Raw genomic sequence first — 19,488 nt, forward strand, 5'->3', positions numbered from 1 at the left:
AGAGTCAGACACAACTGAGCAACTGAACCAAACTGAACTGAATCATGACTTGATCTTTCTGGTGACCAGCTGCCATCCAGGAGCCCACTCAGAGTCAACTCATTAGAACAAAAGATGCTCCTTGTACTTCTCAGTTAAGAATTTATAAGGGTTTTCGGAATCCTCTGTGAGGGTTGTAGTCAAAGACAATATTAGAACAAGAGATGCTTCTAGTATCCTTATTACTTAATAAATTACAAGGGCTTTAGGAGCTCTGAGCCAGGAACCAAGAGCAGAGACCATCCTTTTATCTCACAGATGCTGTACATGTGTGTGTGTGTGTGTGTACATATCCTTGCCAAATCCCCAGAGTGGATAACAGTGCCTGGCACAGAGCAGAGGACAACACATATTATTTGTTGAAGAAATGAGAAACTTCCCCCCAAAATCCTCTCCTCCCATGGTACTTTTCTTCTCAGCAGCTGTGTCCTTTATCAGATCGCCAACAGTAAATATCAGACATCTCTCCTCATCCCACTCAGACTGGCGAGTTGCAGAGCCTCAGCGAGCACTTCTCACCTCGCGTTCTGCGGAAGGTGAAGGGGTGGAAACACAATCCACAGGGAGGGAACACAGAGCGAGGGAGTGGACCCAGAACATCCGGGACCTCGGTACCACCGTCTCCACCTCCGCACGTCTGCGTCTCCTTGGCTCCTTACCCCTCCTCCCTATCTCATCCTGTATCGGATGGAAAATAAGATTGCATTCTACTTCATTCATTTTCCTCACTACCTTCACGTGATCAGCACAACCACAGCCCAGAGGCAACCAAGCTGGCAAAGGATGCTCCTTCTTAGGTGATATTCAAAGGCGAGAACCACAAATACATCACCAAGATTTTTTTTTCTTTTACCATCATCACACTGTGTTTGTTGCTTTATCCATCCTCACTGTTACCCATTTATCATAGTTTGTACACCAGAACAGGAAACAAGTCCATAGCTGGCTGACCTCTGGGGGCTTACATTTTGAAGAAACAAAAGCACAAGCAGAAACAGGATTATTTGGAAAGTGACTAGACATTTACCTTGGAGCAATGCTGGGAAGGAAAATTCTACTAATAGAGGTGCTGGGAGCAGAAAGTTATAAAGTATTTGTCACCACAACTTAAAATCCAAAATTTTCCAGGGTAGGGAAGAATGTGAGGTGACCAGAGAAAGGAAGAAGGTGGTAAAAACATGTAGGTCCTGAGAAGAGCTCCAGACAGAAACCATCAGGCCCTGAGGTTGGAAAGAAAAGGCAGAGAAGTCAAATCCCAAATCAAAGTTCAGCTGAGTCAGAGGAGTAAGATGATTTAAGATGGTTTGGGTGGCTGAAGCCAAATGAGTGATTGGTCTTATTTACAGCGACTATTTGGGGCTTCTCAGGTGGCGCTAGTGGTAAAGAACCCACCTGCCAATGCCAGAGACACGAGAGACAAGGGTTCAGTCCCTGGGTCGGGAAGATCCCCTGGAGGAGGGCATGGCAAACCAGTCCAGTATTCTTGCCTGGAGAATCCCATGGACAGAGGAGCCTGGCGGGCTGCACACAGTCAGACAAGGCTGAAGCAACTTAGCACGCACAACAACTAATTAGTTTCCAAACTGAGATCCTTCAAACAATGAAAAGGAATGATTTTAATAACTGTGCTGTGAAAACAGGCATGAAACAGGACTATCCTCAACAAACCGAGATGATGGAACAGAGTGGATGGTCAGACTGATCGTAAACAGGAGGGTGGCTGATTAAATGAAGAAACCCTGGGCAGTTCGTAAGGACAGCGAGACTTGGTTATGACTCTCTTCCCCCTCCCTCCCTTGCGCTTTTGGTGACAGCCGTCATTGTGTCTGCCCAGCAGAACGGCTTCACTGCCTCTTCCTCATTCAGCCAGATAATTCTCATGGGGCTGCCAGTCCCCAAACTCTGCCTCTTTAATCCAAGTCTGCTCACTCAAAAGAGCCCCAATCCCCTGACTGCAAGCATTGGGCAGAGAATTCTTCCCTTCCTTTTTTTTTTTTTTTTTTAAAGAGATTTAAGTGGAGGAAAAAAGCACCTTTCCTTTTTGAATCACAAAGTTCAAAGAACAGACTGGGCAGCCATCGTATTCACAATGGGGGCTGGAGAAGCCTGTCTGCAAGGTTCATAAGAGAATGAAACCAACACGTTGAGGCAAAACTGAGGAGAGAGGAAGACGTCACTTGATATTGCACGCATGCTCTATCACAGGCAAGAATACTGGAGAGGGTTGCCATTTCCTCCTCCAGGGGATCCTTCCGACCCAGGGGTTGAACCCAGGTCTCCAGCATCTTCTGCATTGGCAGGTGGGTTCATTATCACTGAGCCACCTGGGAAGCCCCTCACTTGATATTAACATAGCTGAAATAAGTGACATCTGTGTGCTTCCATCTTCCCAGTTAAGCTAGTGGAGTCACCTTAAGCTAATTTGAGTTGAACTCCAAATGCCTTGAAATGACTCCTCTCTTGATAGCTTTAGTAGTGGATTTTGCAGATTTCCTCAATTTACAATCGGCAATGTATAGATCTCTGCAACGTTGCTTCCAAGTTGAGTTATTAATTAGTAATACATTGATAGTGTTATCAATGAATACATTGATAGTATTCATGGCTTACAGAGAACTTTCATCCTCGCAACCACTGCTGATGTGAATAAACAGAAATTCTGGGGAGAGAATCAGATCCCATTTCATCTGAGATGAAAACTCAGAGAACTTCAAGGTCACAACGGAGCCAAAATTCAAACACAGCTGTTCACGTCTTGGTTATGCATTCCTCTCTTCACACCACAGAACATCACAGGAAGCATTTAGGTGGTAGAAAGTGGATATGAACTGTCCTGGATGACAAGAAGTACCAACATGTGGGACAGGAGTATTATCAGCCTGTTCTATTAGGGGTGAGGTGCTAAAATGTCTTGTGTTTTTGTTTTTTAAGTGAAGTGTTAGTCATTTATTTGTATTGGACTCTGCAACCCATGGACTATATAGCCCTCCAGGCTCCTCTGTCCATGGCATTCTCCAGGCAAGAATACTGGAGTGGGTTACCATGCCCTCCTCCAGGGGATCTTCCCAACCTAGGGATCAAACCCAGGTCTCCCACATTGCACACAGATTCTTTACCATCTGAGCCACAAGGCAAAGTGTTAACTGTATCATACAGAAGAGTTTGGTTGTCATGTATTACCATGGTCATCTAACAACTTAATTTAACAGCTGAAATTTCCAGCTGGTTTAAAGATATTTTAGCCCATAAAAAAGTCATTCTAAAAGGAAAAATAATGTTTTCCAAATAACCAACACAAATGGTAATTCTGTGAACTACTTAAGGAGATAACAGTGAAAAAAAGTTGAGACAATTCCAAAATAGGCATAATAATAATAATGGCGTACACTTTGTGTGTATTTACTCTGCTCCAAGCATTGAGACAGGTACTTTGTTAAACCTTATCGCTATTCCTCTTTACAGCACCGCAAGGAAAGGGTTACTGTCTGTATGAATGAACAAACTCAGGCTCTGAATCACTGTCACCAAAACAAGGTTACACACAGATAGTAGTGGAGACAGAACTGAAACACAGTTCTTGTCTAATGTTCAAATTATGAATGGAGAAGGTATTGGGAGATATCCATTTTAAAAAGAAATAACTGATGTTTTTGTAAGGTTCTGATGAGAAGGGGAAAAAAATGACAAAATTTTCCCCACTTCTTCCCATCCTCACAGTGTATCAAGTACACCTCAACTGAACTAAAATATTCTCTTTTTTCTTGATGGCCATAGACATTTCTATCTTAGAATCAGACAAAAATTACCTAGCAACATCTCACATGAAGGAATCATTTTTCTCCTCTTAATTCTTCCAGGTAGAGCTATCATTAAGTGATAGGTTCATTTTGTAGGAGATCAGCAAGTTAATTCCCGTCAGCTAAAAATCCTATGAATCCAGAAGTCATTAATGATCTTCATTTAACCCTTTACACTTCTGCCTATTAGAGACCTCAGAGGTTAGTTCACCAGATGAAACTGCTTCCATTTAACTTTGAAATTGCACAGTAAAATCGAATTTGGACATTTAAATGCCACCTCTTATAGATGTCATACATCCGTACTTGATTGAACAGTAAACTCTTTATGTATTGAATGGTAGCTTTTTATGAAGAGAGTAAATTATAATCATAATGATAAAATACTATGCAGAGCAAACCGAGACATTCTATTTCCTCCAGAAAGCCTGAAGAATCTCAGTCAATCCTTCTATAAATATTCTAAGATTGCCATAATGGCTCTTGGCAGGCAAATAGACATCATAAAGTTCAAGTATGGTATTAGCTAAGAAGAAATTACCAGCCCCTCGCTTAAAGCTCATTTACTCTAATTCACTGCACAATTCACACAGGCCCTTCCCCCAGTTTTCCTCACTCACAAATCATAGGGAACAAGCTGGGGAATAAGCCTTACCAGAGGCACATGCAGTGAGACATGCAAAAATGAGCAGTCAGCAAGAGATGAGCAAAAATTTGATTAAAAACATACATTGGTAAATTAATCAACTATTGACATATAATTAAGACTAGCTCTTTTGTTTTATTTGGCTTAAAAACAAAGGTAAATGATCTGTAATATGCTTGGAAGCATCAGAAAGTAAGATGAATTGATGGATAGACTGGGTGAATAAATGGAAAGATATGTCATAAAACAAGCAAGGAATACTGATGATAGGATCTTGGTGTTGGTTACATGAGTGCTTACTGTAAAATTCTTTCAACTTGACTATATGTGAAAACTTTCATAATAAAATTTGGGGGGGAAATGTAAATCTACAATTTTTGATGGCACAATCAAGGGATATGGGAGGGAGAGTCTAAGTATGCTGGTCATTTTGTTAGCTGATTATTTCTTATTTATATTTCAATTCCTACTTTTAGAAATACATCAAGCATAATAAATAAGTATAAATCTATGGCTGATTCATATCAATGTATGACAAAACCCACTGAAATGTTGTGAAGTAATTAGCCTCCAACTAATAAAAAAATTAAAAAAAAAAAAAAAAAAAAAAAAAAATTCTCTACCTGATACCTGGTATTTCTAATACCTGAAGTCTTTAAAAATGTTTTCTTCCTGCTGAGTCTTGCTCATGGTGGCTTGTTTCTTTATGTAGAGTGTGTGTGTGTGTGTGTGTAAGTGTGATTGTTCACTCATGTGCTTTGGAATATAACCTGTGAGCATTTTTTGAGGCCTGGGTTAGAGGGTACCTTCCTTCTGGGAAGACTTGCCTTCACTTTTACAAGGCACCTGTGAGACTTGGGTCCAGTTTAAGAATCTCTGTTTCAGATGTTACAACTAATGTGACCCAAACTTACAAGAAGGTCAGGCTGTAGTCACAAATTCTCAAAAGACACCTTCATGTCTACACATATTCCAGGTTGGGCACACAAGTTTATTTGCTGTCTGCCTCTTCCCTTGTGGCTCAGCTGGTAAAGAATCCATCTGCAATGCGGGAGACCCAGGGTTCAGTCCCCAGGTTGGGAAGATTCCCTGGAGAAGGGAAAGGCTACCCACTCCAGTATTCTGGCCTGGAGAATTCAAATGGACGGTATAGTCCATGGGGTTGCAAAGAGTCGGACACAACTGAGCAACTTTCACTTTTCTGTTTTATGAGATGTATTTTTAATTGTGTAGCTCTTCGTGGATCCCACCTTTATGCAAGGGGATCAGTGATCCAAATAGCCTCCTTTCACAGGCCCAAGGCTTTGACCCCAGCCCCTCCATTCCATCCCACCCATCTCTGTGTCAGCCTCGAAATCAGAGCTCCACCCCTAAAGCAGCTGGTGACTTTACTGCTTGCTTCTTCCATGGATTCTCCTGCCTGTTGCCAGGACCCTGGCTTTCCTGTACTTTCTGACAAACTCATCCATCCATTTTAAACCTTATATGTTTGCTTTTATATTTTAGCAAGGGCTCTTGGTGTTTGTGGGATTCTTTCAGGATGTCTTCTCTGAAAACTCTGCCTGAAATGAGACACTCTGAACCCCACAGAGGGAAACACAAAGGGGAAGACATTCTCCCCAGCTTTGCCAAAAAGACTCAGCCTGTGCAGCTCACGGGCACACAGACCACAGACAGCAGATGAACGATGGTCCCAAGGGGAGGTGACTGGCAGAATCCAAAAGGAAAGGACTCATTTGCCAACATGTAGAAGATGCCTCTGGGGCTCCCCGGAAGTGTACGGTAAGGATCTTACAAATGACGGAGGGTCCCATGTCACCAGCTGGGAACAAAACCAGTGAAATTACAGCATTCCATGTTCCAGTGATGACTACCATTCATGCCCACAGAGTGTGGACGCCTAGGGAGTCTCAAATAACACCAATAATTCAAAAATTCAAAAGGCAACTACAAAACCAAAGTGCTGTATTTCTTTGTGGACAGGGACAATGGCTTTTTAATCTCCGTGAACCCAGCTTGAAGGAAAGCTCTGAATACGTTTTTATTGGCTGCATGAATTATTCATAGTTAGGTTGAAACTGTTACAGATTAACCCTTTTTGCTTAAAAGAGAGATTGTAACCTTAAGAAATCATTTCTTTTCCTCCAACAAAATAATATAGGCTCAGGGAAAATTTCTCTCAATGAACAGATCGCTTGTGAGCTATGATTGTTTTCCTTACTACAGTCATAATGAAATTATGGTCAAGTCCTTCAGTCTGTCCCTGAGCTGCCTGTGATGAAAATCTACAGTGGAAACAGTAACCTAAAGAACAAGGATTCAATGAAGCTGATGTGGAATTAATCATGTGCTTTGATAGAGCAAAGACCCTTCCTTCTCAATCTGTGCTAAGCCTATGAGTGGGACCCTCTGTATCTCAGGACTAGTAGCTTCCCTCTCATCCCTATTGAATTTCTGAGATGCTATGAAGGCCAGGCTACCCTACTAGAGATAGAGGCCCAGTGGAGAAGCCCCAGAGAACACAGCAAATAAGAGAGGGGACTCACATAAGAACATAGAAGCTTTCCACAACCCACTCTGGAAGCAGCCCAGCCTCCAGAAAGCCCTCTGAGAGCACAAACCTGGGAAATTGTGTTCAAAACCTGAATCATCCTCTCTTGACACTGATTTCCTTTGGATGTTAATATCACAGTTATGGCTAAAAAACCCCACTAAGCTGCTGAAACAGTTATGAACAAAGAATCAGTTCAGTTCAGTTCAGTTGCTCAGTCATGTCTGACTCTTTGCAACCCCATGGACTGCAGCACGCCAGACCTCCCTGTCCATCACCAACTCCCAGAGTTTATTCAAACTCATGTTCACTGAGTCGGTGATGCCATCCAACCATCTCATCCTCTGTCGTCTCCTCCTCCTCCTGCCTTCAATCTTTCCCAGCATCAGGGTCTTTTCAAATGAGTCAGTTCTTTGCATCAGATGGCCAAAGTACTGGAGTTTCAACTTCAGCATCAGTTCCTTCCAATGAATATTCAGGACTGATTTCCTTTAGGATTGACTGGTTGGATCTCCTTGCAGTCCAAGGGACTCTCAAGAGTCTTCTCCAGCAGCACAGTTCAAAAGCATTAATTCTTTGGCACTCAGCTTTCTTTATTGTCCAACTCTCACATCCATACATGACCACTGGAAAAACCATAGCCTTGACTAGACAGACCTTTGTTGGCAAAGTCATATCTCTGCTTTTTAATATGCTATCTAAGATGGTCATAACTTTTCTTCCAAGGATTAAGGGTCTTTTAATTTCATGGCTGCAGTCACCAGTTGCAATGATTTTGGAGCCCAAAAATAGAGTGTGTCACTGTTTCTTCATCTATTTGCCATGAAGTTGTCAGGTGAGTGCTTGCTTCTTGGTTCTGTCCCGTCACAACAAAGATTTGGAGCGACGGACATCAAAGCCGTCGGTGCATCACAGCTCTCCGGTCTTGGACAAACCGTGTTACAGCTCTTAGACAAATCAGTGTTACAGCTCTATTTTATTTAGAAGATAGCAGGAGAATCCATCCTCAAAGCATGAGGGTATGCCAACCCAAAGACGTGAAGAGAAGAGTGGAGGAACGCGCTAGCGCATGGGAGAGAGAGAAAGAGAGAGAGAGGGCCCTTTGGCTCCTCTTTTTATATGTTTTTCCCTCCCCCTGGGCCTGCCCTATGCAAATTGGGCTAGCCAGGAGTGCTGTTTGTTCTACCTGAAGTCCTCACTCCGGTCCTCGGACCTTCCTTTGACCTTTCTTTGTTCTATTTTTGCGGGCGTTTCCCTTCCTTGTCTTTTAGCCACCACCATTTTGGACTCCTGTTTTCTATTCTAACTACCTAACAAAGTGATGGGACTGGATGCCATGATCTTAGTTTTCTGAATGTTGAGTTTTAAGCCAACTTTTTCACTCTCTCTTTCACTTTCATTAAGAGGCTCTTTGGTTCTTCTTCGCTTTTTGCCATAAGGGTTGTGTCATCTGCATATCTGACGTTATTGATATTTCTCCTGGCAATCTTGATTCCAGTTTGTGCTTCATCCAGCCTAGTGTATCTCATGATGTACTCTGCATATAAGTTAAATAAGCAGGGTGACAATACACAGCCTTGACATACTCCTTTCCCTATTTGGAACCAGTCTGTTGTTCCATGTCCAGTTCTAACTGTTGTTTCTTAACCTGCATACAGATTTCTCAAGAGGCAGGTCAGGTGGTCTGGTATTCCCATCTCTTGAAGAATTTTCCACAGTTTGTTGTGGTCCACACAGTCAAAGGCTTTGGCATAGTCAATAAAGCAGAAGTAGATATTTTTTTGGAACTCTTGCTTTTTCAATGAGCCAGTAGATGTTGGTGATTTGATCTCTGGTTCCTCTGCCTTTTCTAAATCCAGCTTGAACATCTGGAAATTCACGGTTCACTTACTGTTGAAGCCTGGCTTGGAGAATATGAACAAAGAATGTCAGCTGCCATATCAGTATACAAAGGATGTTGCAGCCATTGAGTCATCAATCACTGTAGGTGTCCCAGACTGTGCACCCTAAGGGGATTCAGGATGAAAAGTAAGAGGATACTGGCCCTAAATAGTTAAGGTACATATCAAAGGAGTGATTTCAATGAGCCCAGACTCCTGTATCTTCTCATATGTAGAAAGCTCTAACTAACTTGACCATGTTTGCTTTTTCTTTAGTTAACCTTAATCTTTTGGTGTTCCAACCTCCAGGATTTTGTTGCAAAACTCTTGTATATCCTGGCTTCTTTATGCTTCAGAGCAGTCCCTCAGAGTTATGTGAGAGGCCATCTCCCAGGCTTAAGTCCCCAGCAAGTCCACCAAATAAAACATAATTCTCAAATTTTAGCTTGTGCATTTTTTTCAGTAGACAGAGCACAGGTGCTATGCCCAAATCATCATGTTTTTGGAGGAAACTTCCCAGCAGCATATTTATGGTGTACTTTAAAACCAGGGAACTTCAACCTGTACTGAAGATAAGAAGTTGAGTCAGCCTGTGCCAATGGTTTGTTCATCCTTGAACTCTCACCTGAGATCGAGTCTCTATCAGTCTAGGACTGGATGTCAGAGCGTGAAATCAACCAAGGGCTACATCTGGACACCACTGTCACAGCAGACTGCCAGGTGTGTGGGGAAAATCTCCATGGCAAATAGATGAAGCTTGTCTTTCTCCTGACCAAATCCCTTTATCCATTGTAATTCCTTCTTTGTTCTTTGAAGCTGGGCTTAATTTGAGGGTATCCTCATCTTTCCTCGTTCCCTTCATTAATGGCTACTTCTCTTTAGCCTATAACCACTCTTAGGTTTCTTTTATGATTAGGGTTAAAGTCACTCTTTCACGCCTCATCCACGTCTTCGCAGCCTCTCACTATGCCCACAGCAAATGCTCACTTCCCATTTAGCCCTTAACCTACTGCAAATTGGCTTCTAATTCCACCCTCTTCTATGCTGTCCAAGCATTTACAAGAGACTGGACTGTACCACCCCAAAATATGCCACTTTGACATAAGGATTATTTTGATCTAAAGGCAACTGAGAAGAAGGAAATACAAGAGAAGTTCCCTGCCCTCCTCCTATTTGCCCAACAGCAGGACAAACATTTGCAAAAGGGCCCACTTCTCCTTTCTATCAGGGAAAACAGAAATTAATAAAATTAAAACAAACAAACACAGAAGTTCTCTCATTTACTCCTCTTCCACTCTCCCCTCTTCCCCCACCCCAATCAAATCCAATGCACCATCAAGCTTGGAGAGTTTAGAGACATTTCTCTTACCTGTTATTTCCAGTAAGACATACTTTCCGCTTTTCATGAAGATGGCGCCGAAGGCGAAGAAGGAAGCCCCTGCCCCTCCTAAAGCTGAAGCCAAAGCAAAGGCTTTGAAGGCCAAGAAAGCAGTGTTGAAAGGTGTCCACAGCCACAAGAAAAAGAAGATCCGGACGTCACCCACCTTCCGGCGGCCCAAAACACTGCGGCTCAGGAGGCAGCCCAAATATCCTCGGAAGAGCGCCCCCAGGAGAAACAAACTTGACCACTATGCCATCATCAAATTCCCCCTCACCACTGAGTCAGCCATGAAGAAAATAGAAGACAACAACACACTGGTATTCATTGTGGATGTCAAGGCCAACAAGCACCAAATTAAACAGGCTGTGAAGAAGCTCTATGACATTGACGTGGCTAAGGTCAATACTCTGATCAGGCCTGATGGAGAGAAGAAGGCATATGTTTGACTGGCTCCTGACTATGATGCTTTGGATGTTGCCAACAAAATTGGGATCATCTAAACTGAGTCCAGCTGGCTAATTCCAAATATAAGTTTTCACTATGAAAAAAAAAAAAAAGACATACTTTCCTTGTCCTCATTCAACTTGCAGCTACATTTTATGTATATGACTGAAAGCCTGTTAATGGAGCCTACACAAACCTAGACTTCACAAAATCACTGAAAGAGATACACAAAAATCTGGTCACATCACTGTCTTGCTTAAAATCTGTTTTATCCATGACAGTGGTTCTCAGACCATAGTCCCCAGTCAGTAGCAGCAGCATCTGCCTGGGAACTTGTCAGAAATGCAAGAGATAGGTTTAACCCCAGGCCTAAGTAATCAGAAACTCTGGGGAGGACGGACCCATGTCTGCATTTTAGCAAGTCCTCCAGGTGAGGGCAGGCTTCCCAGCTGGCCCAGTGGTAAAGAATACCCCTCCCAGTGCAGGAGAAACAGGTTTGATCCTTCTGTTGGGAAGATCCCCTGGAGGAGGAAATGGCAACCCACTCCAGTATTGCTTGGATTCTCCATGGAGAATCACCATGGACAGAGGAGCCAGGTGGGCTATGGTTCATGGGGTCTCAAAGAGTCAGGACAGAACTGAGTGACGAACACTTTCACTTTCCTGAGTTTTTCAGCTGCTAAAAGCTCCCACCAAATGGAAGAAAGTACAAGTTTGACGGTCATGAGCATGCAGCCTCCAGACCTACTAGCACCTAAGGATTGATGGTGTCAAAGATGATGCACTGCAGGCGGATTCTTTACCAGCTGAGCCACCAGGGAAGCCCCAGGAAACATGCATGAGACACTATTATCTGCCTATTTCAGAGAGGAGCTACCAGACAGAATTTGGGGAAAGAGCTTGCTCCTGGGAAGGTCTCACAGGTCCTGCTTGGTTATGTGTCCACTTTCAGAAATGTGGACTACAATTGTCATGAGTATTCCTTTCCTATTCTGTTATGAATATGTGGTTCATAAATATTTACATACACACACAAAGCAAATAGCTTTATTTCATGCCCTTTCTTATCCCTTTATCATGTAAGGTGTTTTTATTTTATGTCATAGTATTTAAGTATTGATAACTTTACATCATGGTATTCAAGTAACAAGATATCAAGAAGAGTACACTTCATGCAAGGACCTTGCACTGTCCCCTGAGGTAAGGTACACAGGACAGTTGTATCATGTCACATAGATGTATGACCTTGTTGTCTTTATTTTGCAATTAAGTGTGATTTAGGGAGATGCCTATGGGTGAGTTGGACACAACTGAAGAGACTTAGCATGTACATGGGCGGGTGCCAAATTGACAAGGGATGGAATTGTGATGGTTACTTCTGTGTATCAACATGTCTGGATAAAGTTGAGACTCATCCAAGCAGTTGAAGGCCTCGCTAGAACAAAAGGCAAACCTCCCTCAAACAAGAGGAAACTCTGCTGGCTGACAGCATTTGGACTTGAACTGTGTTACTGGCAACTCCTGGTTCTCCTGTCTGAAAGCCCACCCTGTAGATTCTGACCTTGCCAACCTGCATAATGGTGTGAGGAGTGTCTTAAAATAAATCTCTTTCTCCACCTATACACCTCCTATTGGTTCTGAAGAACTCTAATACATGGCCACACCAATGTGTACCCTGTCCACATGCTGGACTTACAAGGAGATGTTGACCTTCCCACTTTAAGGGGTGGGGTCTATGATCTCCTTGAACCTGGCAGACCTTTGTAACTGACTCAGTTAGTACAATGAGGAGGAAGTGATGCTGATGCTGCTTAACCTCCAAAGCTTGGTCATTAAAGACCTCATGGTCCATGGCATGCTGCCTTTGGATACTACCACCATGTTGTGAGAAAGCCCAGGCCACGTGGAGAGGCCACCGCTGGCCAACAGCCCCAGCTGGGGCTGTTGTGACATGAGCATTGAGCGAGTCAGTGCCTAGGCAGGTTTATAAGAAGCTCGGGGGTCCCCAAGGAGACAGGGGTCTGGGGTTCTTGAGGAGGAGATAGGGGTCTGGAATTCTCAAGGAGGAGATAGGGGTCTGGAATTCTCGAGAGGAGATAGGGGTCTGGAATTCTCAAGGAGGAGGAAAGGACAGGCTTTTTTTTTCTTTCTCTACATTCCTTAGTCTTAGTCACAGAAAACTTTTTTTTTTTCTTTAAGCCTGGAACTGATGAATACACAACTCAGTTTAAACTCAGGCCTGGTGGGCTGCAGTCCACGGGGTCGCTAAGTGTTGGACATGACTGAGCGACTTCACTTTCACTTTTCACTTTGATGCATTGGAGAAGGAAATGGCAACCCACTCCAGTGTTCTTGTCTGGAGAATCCCAGGGACAGGTGAGCCTGGTGGGCTGCTGTCTATGGGGTCGTGCAGAGTCAGGCTCGACTGGAGCAATTTAGCAGCAGCAGCAGGAATTATATAACAACAATGTATCCTGCTTGAGGACAGCTTCTCCTTCCTGAAAAACCTTCTGGCTAATCCTGTTCTCTTAAAACGTAAATTATGGGAGTGGGTCTAGTCAGATCTTTACAACCTTGAGACATCCTCTTGACTTATTGTAATAACTAATTAAAGTATATAACTCCCTTGCTGACACTAGCAAGGGGGCCACTCTCTGACCCCCTTCTGATGTCTGTGTCAGAAGCTTTTTCTGTCCTTTCTCTTACTTTAATAAAACTCTGCTACACAAAAGCTCTTGAGTGATCAAGACAGGTCCCTGGTCCCAAAGCTAAATCTTCTTCTTCGGAGATCACGAATCCAACATTGTTCACCGTAAGCTGTCAGCATCAGGTATGTCATGGGAGTGAAGGAGCCTGCAAATGATTCTAACCCCCAGCGTGGAGTCGTTCACCTGAGGTGCTAGTTACTGAGAAACAGAGAAAAGCCATCCCTTCTGAGCCCACGCAGGCTCCTCACCCACGGAATCTACAAGCTTAATAAATGGAGCTTTTATGCCACTACATTTGGGGGTAATTTGTTATGCAGTCACACTAACTGGAACATCACTACTCAGAGTGATACCTGAAGCAGCCCTCATGAAATCCCAGTATTATTATTGTAACATCATGGGAACCTTTGACCAGGCAGGATAAATTTCCATATTCAGAATTATTTTCTCCAGGCATTTTGAAGAATTCTTGACCATCCATATTATCAACCCCCATCCCTTTAAAAATAGCAAGTGGTCTCAATTCAGTCTGCCTCAGATAAAAATCACAGACCTTGTTAACAATGATCAGGTTCACAGATAGGAAGAAGGTGCCCCCCTGGGAGGGGGGCTGAGAGGGCAGGCCTGTCCCCTGGCTGCAGGTGCAGCATGGGCGTCTTTTGCAGGGAATGAAACTGGCAGATCCTGGACAGCTGGATTCAGGACATTTTTCTGCTGCACAGTCTGTTCTTAAACACCCACAACTTTCCAGGCTGTGTTCTCTCGCTCAGACTCTAAATGGGGCACCATTTCCCCAAGAGCCATCAGCATCCCCGACAGGAGACATGAGCACAGGTGATGGTTCTGGGGGGAGAAGTATGCAGGAGGGGGTTGGGGTAGGGGGGAGGGAGTCGGAATGACGCTCATGCCTGCTGGCCAGTCAGTACCCAGGCATAAATCGTGTCCCCGCCTGCCTTGCTTATAATGAGACCGACCCAGTTAGTGTGATCTCTTTTTCTACTTTACAGTCCCTCTGAAACTCATCCGAGTTGCCCTTTGTCTTCTCCTTTCCATATATCTGGAGTGATGGACTTTATGGCCACTTCTTCGGGGGATACAGAATTATAGTTCTCTGGATTTATGTCTGTTTGCTGGGCCCCCTCTGGTCCTGGCATCATAAGGTGAATGCTGGGGCAACAAGAATGATGTTGCCTTCTAATAGATCTGGACCCATTTCTGACAGCTTATTTTGACAAAAGCATAAAATTCAATGATTGTTGCTTAGCTCAGAAGCTGTAGGAAATTCAGAGGGAGAAAAAGAGAATGTTTAAACATGAGCCTTCCCTGTCTCCAAACTGCTCTCTGAGTCAGGTAAACTGTGAATAACAGGGTAAGCTAAGCCAACAAATGACAACAAAGGCTGGTCTAGAAGGAATATGATTTATCCCACAGGATGCTGTACAAACAGGATTTTTCCTGATGTTAAGGGGTGGCCACCTGCTACTTGAACAAACGAGGGGTCTGTTAGGGACGCAGCGGGATGTGGAAGGCAGCCTCAGAACTGGGTCCCCAAATGATCCTTGTCCACTGGTCCCCATGTTTCCAACTGACTAGGCCTCTGTGGTCAATGAGATATGGCGGTAGTGATACTGTGCCTTTGATGGCTAGGCTATAGAAGCTATCACTCCCTCTGCTTTGCTTTCTAGGATCCCTGATTTCAGTGGCAAGCAGGGAGGAGTTTAGGGGACACCAGCAGCCATCTCATGAGAGCCTTCAAGCTCCCCCAGAAGAGGTCCAAGTGGAGAACAGAGGCCTCCTGCTAATTGCTCCAGAGTCACAAGAGCTGGTGACCTCTACAAGCTGATCTCTGCACGCCCTCCCCCACTCCGACCCAGACTTCAGATGATTGCAAACCAGGCCTGCAGCTTTACTACAATAGCAAGAATGGCTTTGTGTGGATGTCCCCAGACTAGCTGCTCCCAAATTCCTACTCCCCAGAAGCTGTGAGCAATAATAAATGTTCTTGTTTTAAGTCACTAGATTTTGGGGTCACTTGTTTTGTAGCAATAGATAATAAGAAAGAAAGAAAAAAGAAAGTGAAGTCTCTCAGTCGTGTCCGACTCTTTGCAACCCCATGGACTATAGCCCACAGGCTCCTCCATCCATGGGATTCTCCAAGCAAGAATACTGGAGTGGGTTGCCATTTCCTTCTCCAGGAGATCTTCCTGACCTAGGGATTGAACTCGGGTCTGCCATGCTGCAGGCAGATGCTTTATCCTCTGAGCCACCAGCGAAGCCCATTAAATAACTAATGGGGGTATATAAATTAGAATTAGGTTTGGTCATTTGGAAGAGAAAATCCAAAACAAAGAAGATAAGTGTTTATTTCTCTCTCTTGTAAGAAATCTAGAGTCAGTTCTGGCTGGTATGGTGCTCCCTGGAGCCAGGAACTCAAGCTAGTTCTCTCTTGTTCTGCCATCCTCAGTATATGGCTCTCTTTCCAAGGCCCAAAGTAGCTGCTCAAGCCCTAGCCATTGCATCCCTATTCCAGCAAGAGGAAGGAACAAGAGTAAGAAGGATGCACCAACTCCATTAACGGCACTTCTGTTTATATGCCACTGGCCAGAACACAAGCATATGACCCAGCTACCATGGAGGGTTAGCAAGTGAATCTTTATTCTGGGAAGCCATATATCTGGCTTATTGTCAGAAATGTAAGGTAAAGCAAATAAACGCTGGGGTAAACTAGCAATATCTGTGAGCTGGGGATTGGCATTAAGCAAGATTTGCTGCAAGTTGCTAGCTTAGCTAAACCTGAATAATAATTAGGAGTTTGTCAAGGAGAGAGGCATGGAGTCCTACAGATGACTGCAGACTATCTACCATTCCTTGCATTAAGTTGTGCTGTTGTTAAGTGGATAAGTCATGTCCGACTCTTTGCAACCCCATGGACTGTAGCCCACTGGGCTCCTCTGTCCACAGGATTTTCCAGGCAACAATACTAGAGAGGGTTACCATTTCCTTCTCTAGGAGATCTTCCCGACCCAGGGATGGAACCTGTGTCTTCTGCATTGGCAGGCAGATTCTTTGCCACTGAGCCACCTGGGAAGCCTTCTTGCATCTAGAGGTGGAGCCTATTTCTCTTCCTCATGAATCTGGGCTGTGCTGGTCATGTGACCTGTAATGACCAACAGAATTTGGCAGAAGTGACACTGTGCTACTTCCACAGCTGACCTAAAAGACACGCAGCCTTGGCTTTTTATTTTGGGGCCCTCTCCTCTTGGAACCCAGCTACCATGTAGGAAGTCTGTCTTCCCGGGATTAATCCTGCGGTGGAAAGCCCAAGATGGCCACGTGGAGAGAGCAAGCCCATGGAGGGGGGCCCTGCGGTACCAGCCACAAGAGTGAAGCCTTCTCAGACCGTCCAGTCCAGCCCACCAGTTGAATGCAGCCAAGGGAATGACCCTAACTCATGCTGCGTTGAACAGAAGAACCAGTCAGGTAAGCCCTGCCTAAATTCCAGGCTCACAGAATCATGACCAATAAATCAGCTATTGTACTTGTTTCGGGGTATTATTTAGCAATAGATAACTGAAACTGAAAGAGGAAGGCTATTCTAGGGAGAGGAAACAGCATAAGCAAACATTTAGAGGTGAGAGGCAATCTGCTCTATGCAAGGAATTCTACATGGTCTGATGTGTTGAAGGGCACAGTGGCCTTAGGGTACCTGCTGATAGGAAGGTCTGGTGTGTGCCATCCTCTGGAGGGTGGAATCAGGAGTCTACTACCGAGAGCTCTCAAAGTGGAGAGGGTGTCCTGTTGGAAGTTTGGCCACATCCACTCACAGCATACGGATGTGAGAGTGGGACCATAAAGAAGGTTGAGCACCGAAGAATTTATGCTTTTCAACTGTGGTGCTGGAAAAGCCTCCTGAGAGTCCCTTGGACTGCAAGGAGATCAAACTAGTCAATCCTAAAGGAAATAATCCTGAATATTCACTGGAAAGAGTGATGCTGAAGATCCAGTACTTTGGCCACCTGATGTGAAGAGCCGACTCACTGGAAAAGATCCTGATGCTGGGAAAGATTGAAGGCAGGAGAAGTGGGCAACAGAGGATGAGATAGTTGAATGGCATCACCGACTCAATGGTTAGGAGTTTGACCAAACTCCAGGAGATGGTGAAGGACAGGGAAGCCTGGCTTGCTCTAGTCCATGAGGTTGCAAAGAGTCGGACATGACTTAGCAACTGAAAAACAACAGCAACAACTCACAGCAGGATTCAGGATCCAGAGCCTTGCTGCTAAGTTCTCTCTTCTCCTAAGACGTAGATTTGTGGGCAAACTTCCCGGGGAAGCTTTGAGGAGTGAGACATTACCTGGGTGGAATGATGAATGGGTTTGTATTATGTTTTGGGAGGAAGAACTTGGGGGAAGGGTTATATAATGAAGGTATTGCATTTTCTAATTGACTTCCTCCACATTAAAACAACTCTCTCTTGCTGTTTCCTTCTTGGTGATGGCTAGATCCTTAAAAGCTAGGAAGGAGGACCCAGAAGGAGCCAGAATAGGGACCGGAAATTTAGGGTCATTTCCTCCATTGTATATGGCACATTCATTTCATCTTCATTTTTGGTTGTGAGGAAACGAACATATATTCAAGGGTTGTTTTTAATGGTGCCTTCATGACTGGGGCCATGACTTTAGAGCCACAGTAAGTTTCTTACTGCTCTATTCTAGAACATTTGAAAAAATGATCTGAGTGATCATTACACAGTATCTGTACGGATGAATGTTTCATCTCCTTCCTTCATATCTGTTAGGAATGTGTTGGGTGGCAAGCCAGAGGGTATTAATAGTAGCTCAAATATATAAGACATTTTCCAGCCACAAGACATCTAGCGGCAGACAGACCTGGGCTGGTAACGTAGCTCACCACCATGCATCAAGGATCCAGTCTCCTGATTTCTGCTTCAAAAGCCTTAGCATGAAGCCATCTTCGCGGCTCATCTCTGGCTTTCCAGGGACCATGTCCAGAAGACAAAGAGTATCTGTTAGTCTTTCCTTTTTAAAAAGGAACTTTCATTTTCATCTAGGCAGAAGTGGATTTCATACTGTCTCTCTGCAAGGGAGTCTGGAAAGGCAATCTTCTCTTTTTTTCTTTTCACAGGCTGTATAACAGAGAAGGGCAAGGGGAGAGGGTGAGGGCTTTGCTGGTGGCTGAGATGGTAAAGAATCCACCTGCAATACAGGAGACCGTGGTTCAATTCCTGGGGCAGGAAGACCTCCTGGAGAAGAGAATGGTTACCCACTCTAGTATTCTTGCCTGGAGAATTCCACGGACAGAGGAGCCTGGCGGGCTCCTGTTCATGGGGTCACAAAGAATCGGAAATGACTCAGCATCTAACACTTTCACTTCACTTTCAAGGGGAAAGAGGAATGTGTGTGGCCAGTCCATGGACTCCACGGGGCCCATCCTCTCTACACTCTCAAGGGCCTGGGTAACCCAAGGATGTATTTCTTAGGGCTGCCTTTGCAGTTAAAATCCATCTGGTCTGCAGTGACCTATAGTACACCTTATCTGAAAATACCCATCACAGTCTCTCTTGGGTGCACGGATATTACAGGAAAATTCCACCAAACACGATTGGCTATGGGTCCAAAATGTTCAATTACATAAAATGCTGAGCTATTGTGAAGTTATGGAAATAAACGTTGGTGGAAAAGTCCCAGCTGGGAGTTTTAATTACCTTTGGAGCTTTACCCAGCATGGCTGCAGTTACGTTTGGTGCCATCAGCTTGGCTACAATTTGGCGCCACCTAGTGGTGGTTGCAATCCCGCCTAATGATTTATGTAAAGTTTCCAGAACCAGGTGGAGAAGGGAATGGCAATCGAATCCAGTATTCTTGTCTGTAAAATTCCACGGACAAGGCTCCTGGTAAGCTACAGTCCATGGGGTCGCAAAGAGTTGGACACGAACTGACCGACTAAGCACGCACAGATAAAGAAAAGCTGCCTGGCTATTTTCATCACAACTATAGTCTCATTTCTGTAATTAAATGATTG

The 19,488-nt window shown here is 44.2% G+C and overlaps 2 protein-coding genes across 2 annotated transcripts in view; both read left to right on the forward strand.

The window, feature by feature from the left end:
• Window positions 1-10,312: 10,312 nt before the first annotated feature.
• LOC122703045 (60S ribosomal protein L23a-like) lies at window positions 10,313-10,847 on the forward strand. The gene has a single exon (XM_043917141.1). It carries the CDS (start codon window positions 10,318-10,320, stop codon window positions 10,738-10,740), a length of 423 nt encoding a protein of 140 aa, XP_043773076.1. The 5' UTR covers window positions 10,313-10,317; the 3' UTR covers window positions 10,741-10,847.
• Window positions 10,848-16,642: 5,795 nt separating this feature from the next.
• Window positions 16,643-19,488, forward strand: part of DDX1 (DEAD-box helicase 1) — a 38,698-nt gene continuing 35,852 nt past the window's right edge. The window contains exon 1 of the mRNA XM_043917139.1: window positions 16,643-16,926. Within this exon, the coding sequence (XP_043773074.1) occupies window positions 16,797-16,926 (130 nt within the window). The 5' untranslated portion in view covers window positions 16,643-16,796. The remainder of the gene's footprint in view (window positions 16,927-19,488) is intronic.

The sequence above is a fragment of the Cervus elaphus genome, chromosome 11, assembly GCF_910594005.1.
Source record: "Cervus elaphus chromosome 11, mCerEla1.1, whole genome shotgun sequence".
Lineage (NCBI taxonomy): Eukaryota > Metazoa > Chordata > Mammalia > Artiodactyla > Cervidae > Cervus > Cervus elaphus.

Excerpts from the sequence above, each read along its gene's own strand:
- LOC122703045 (XM_043917141.1), top strand. The coding sequence starts at position 10,318 with ATGAAGATGGCGCCGAAGGCGAAGAAGGAAGCCCCTGCCCCTCCTAAA.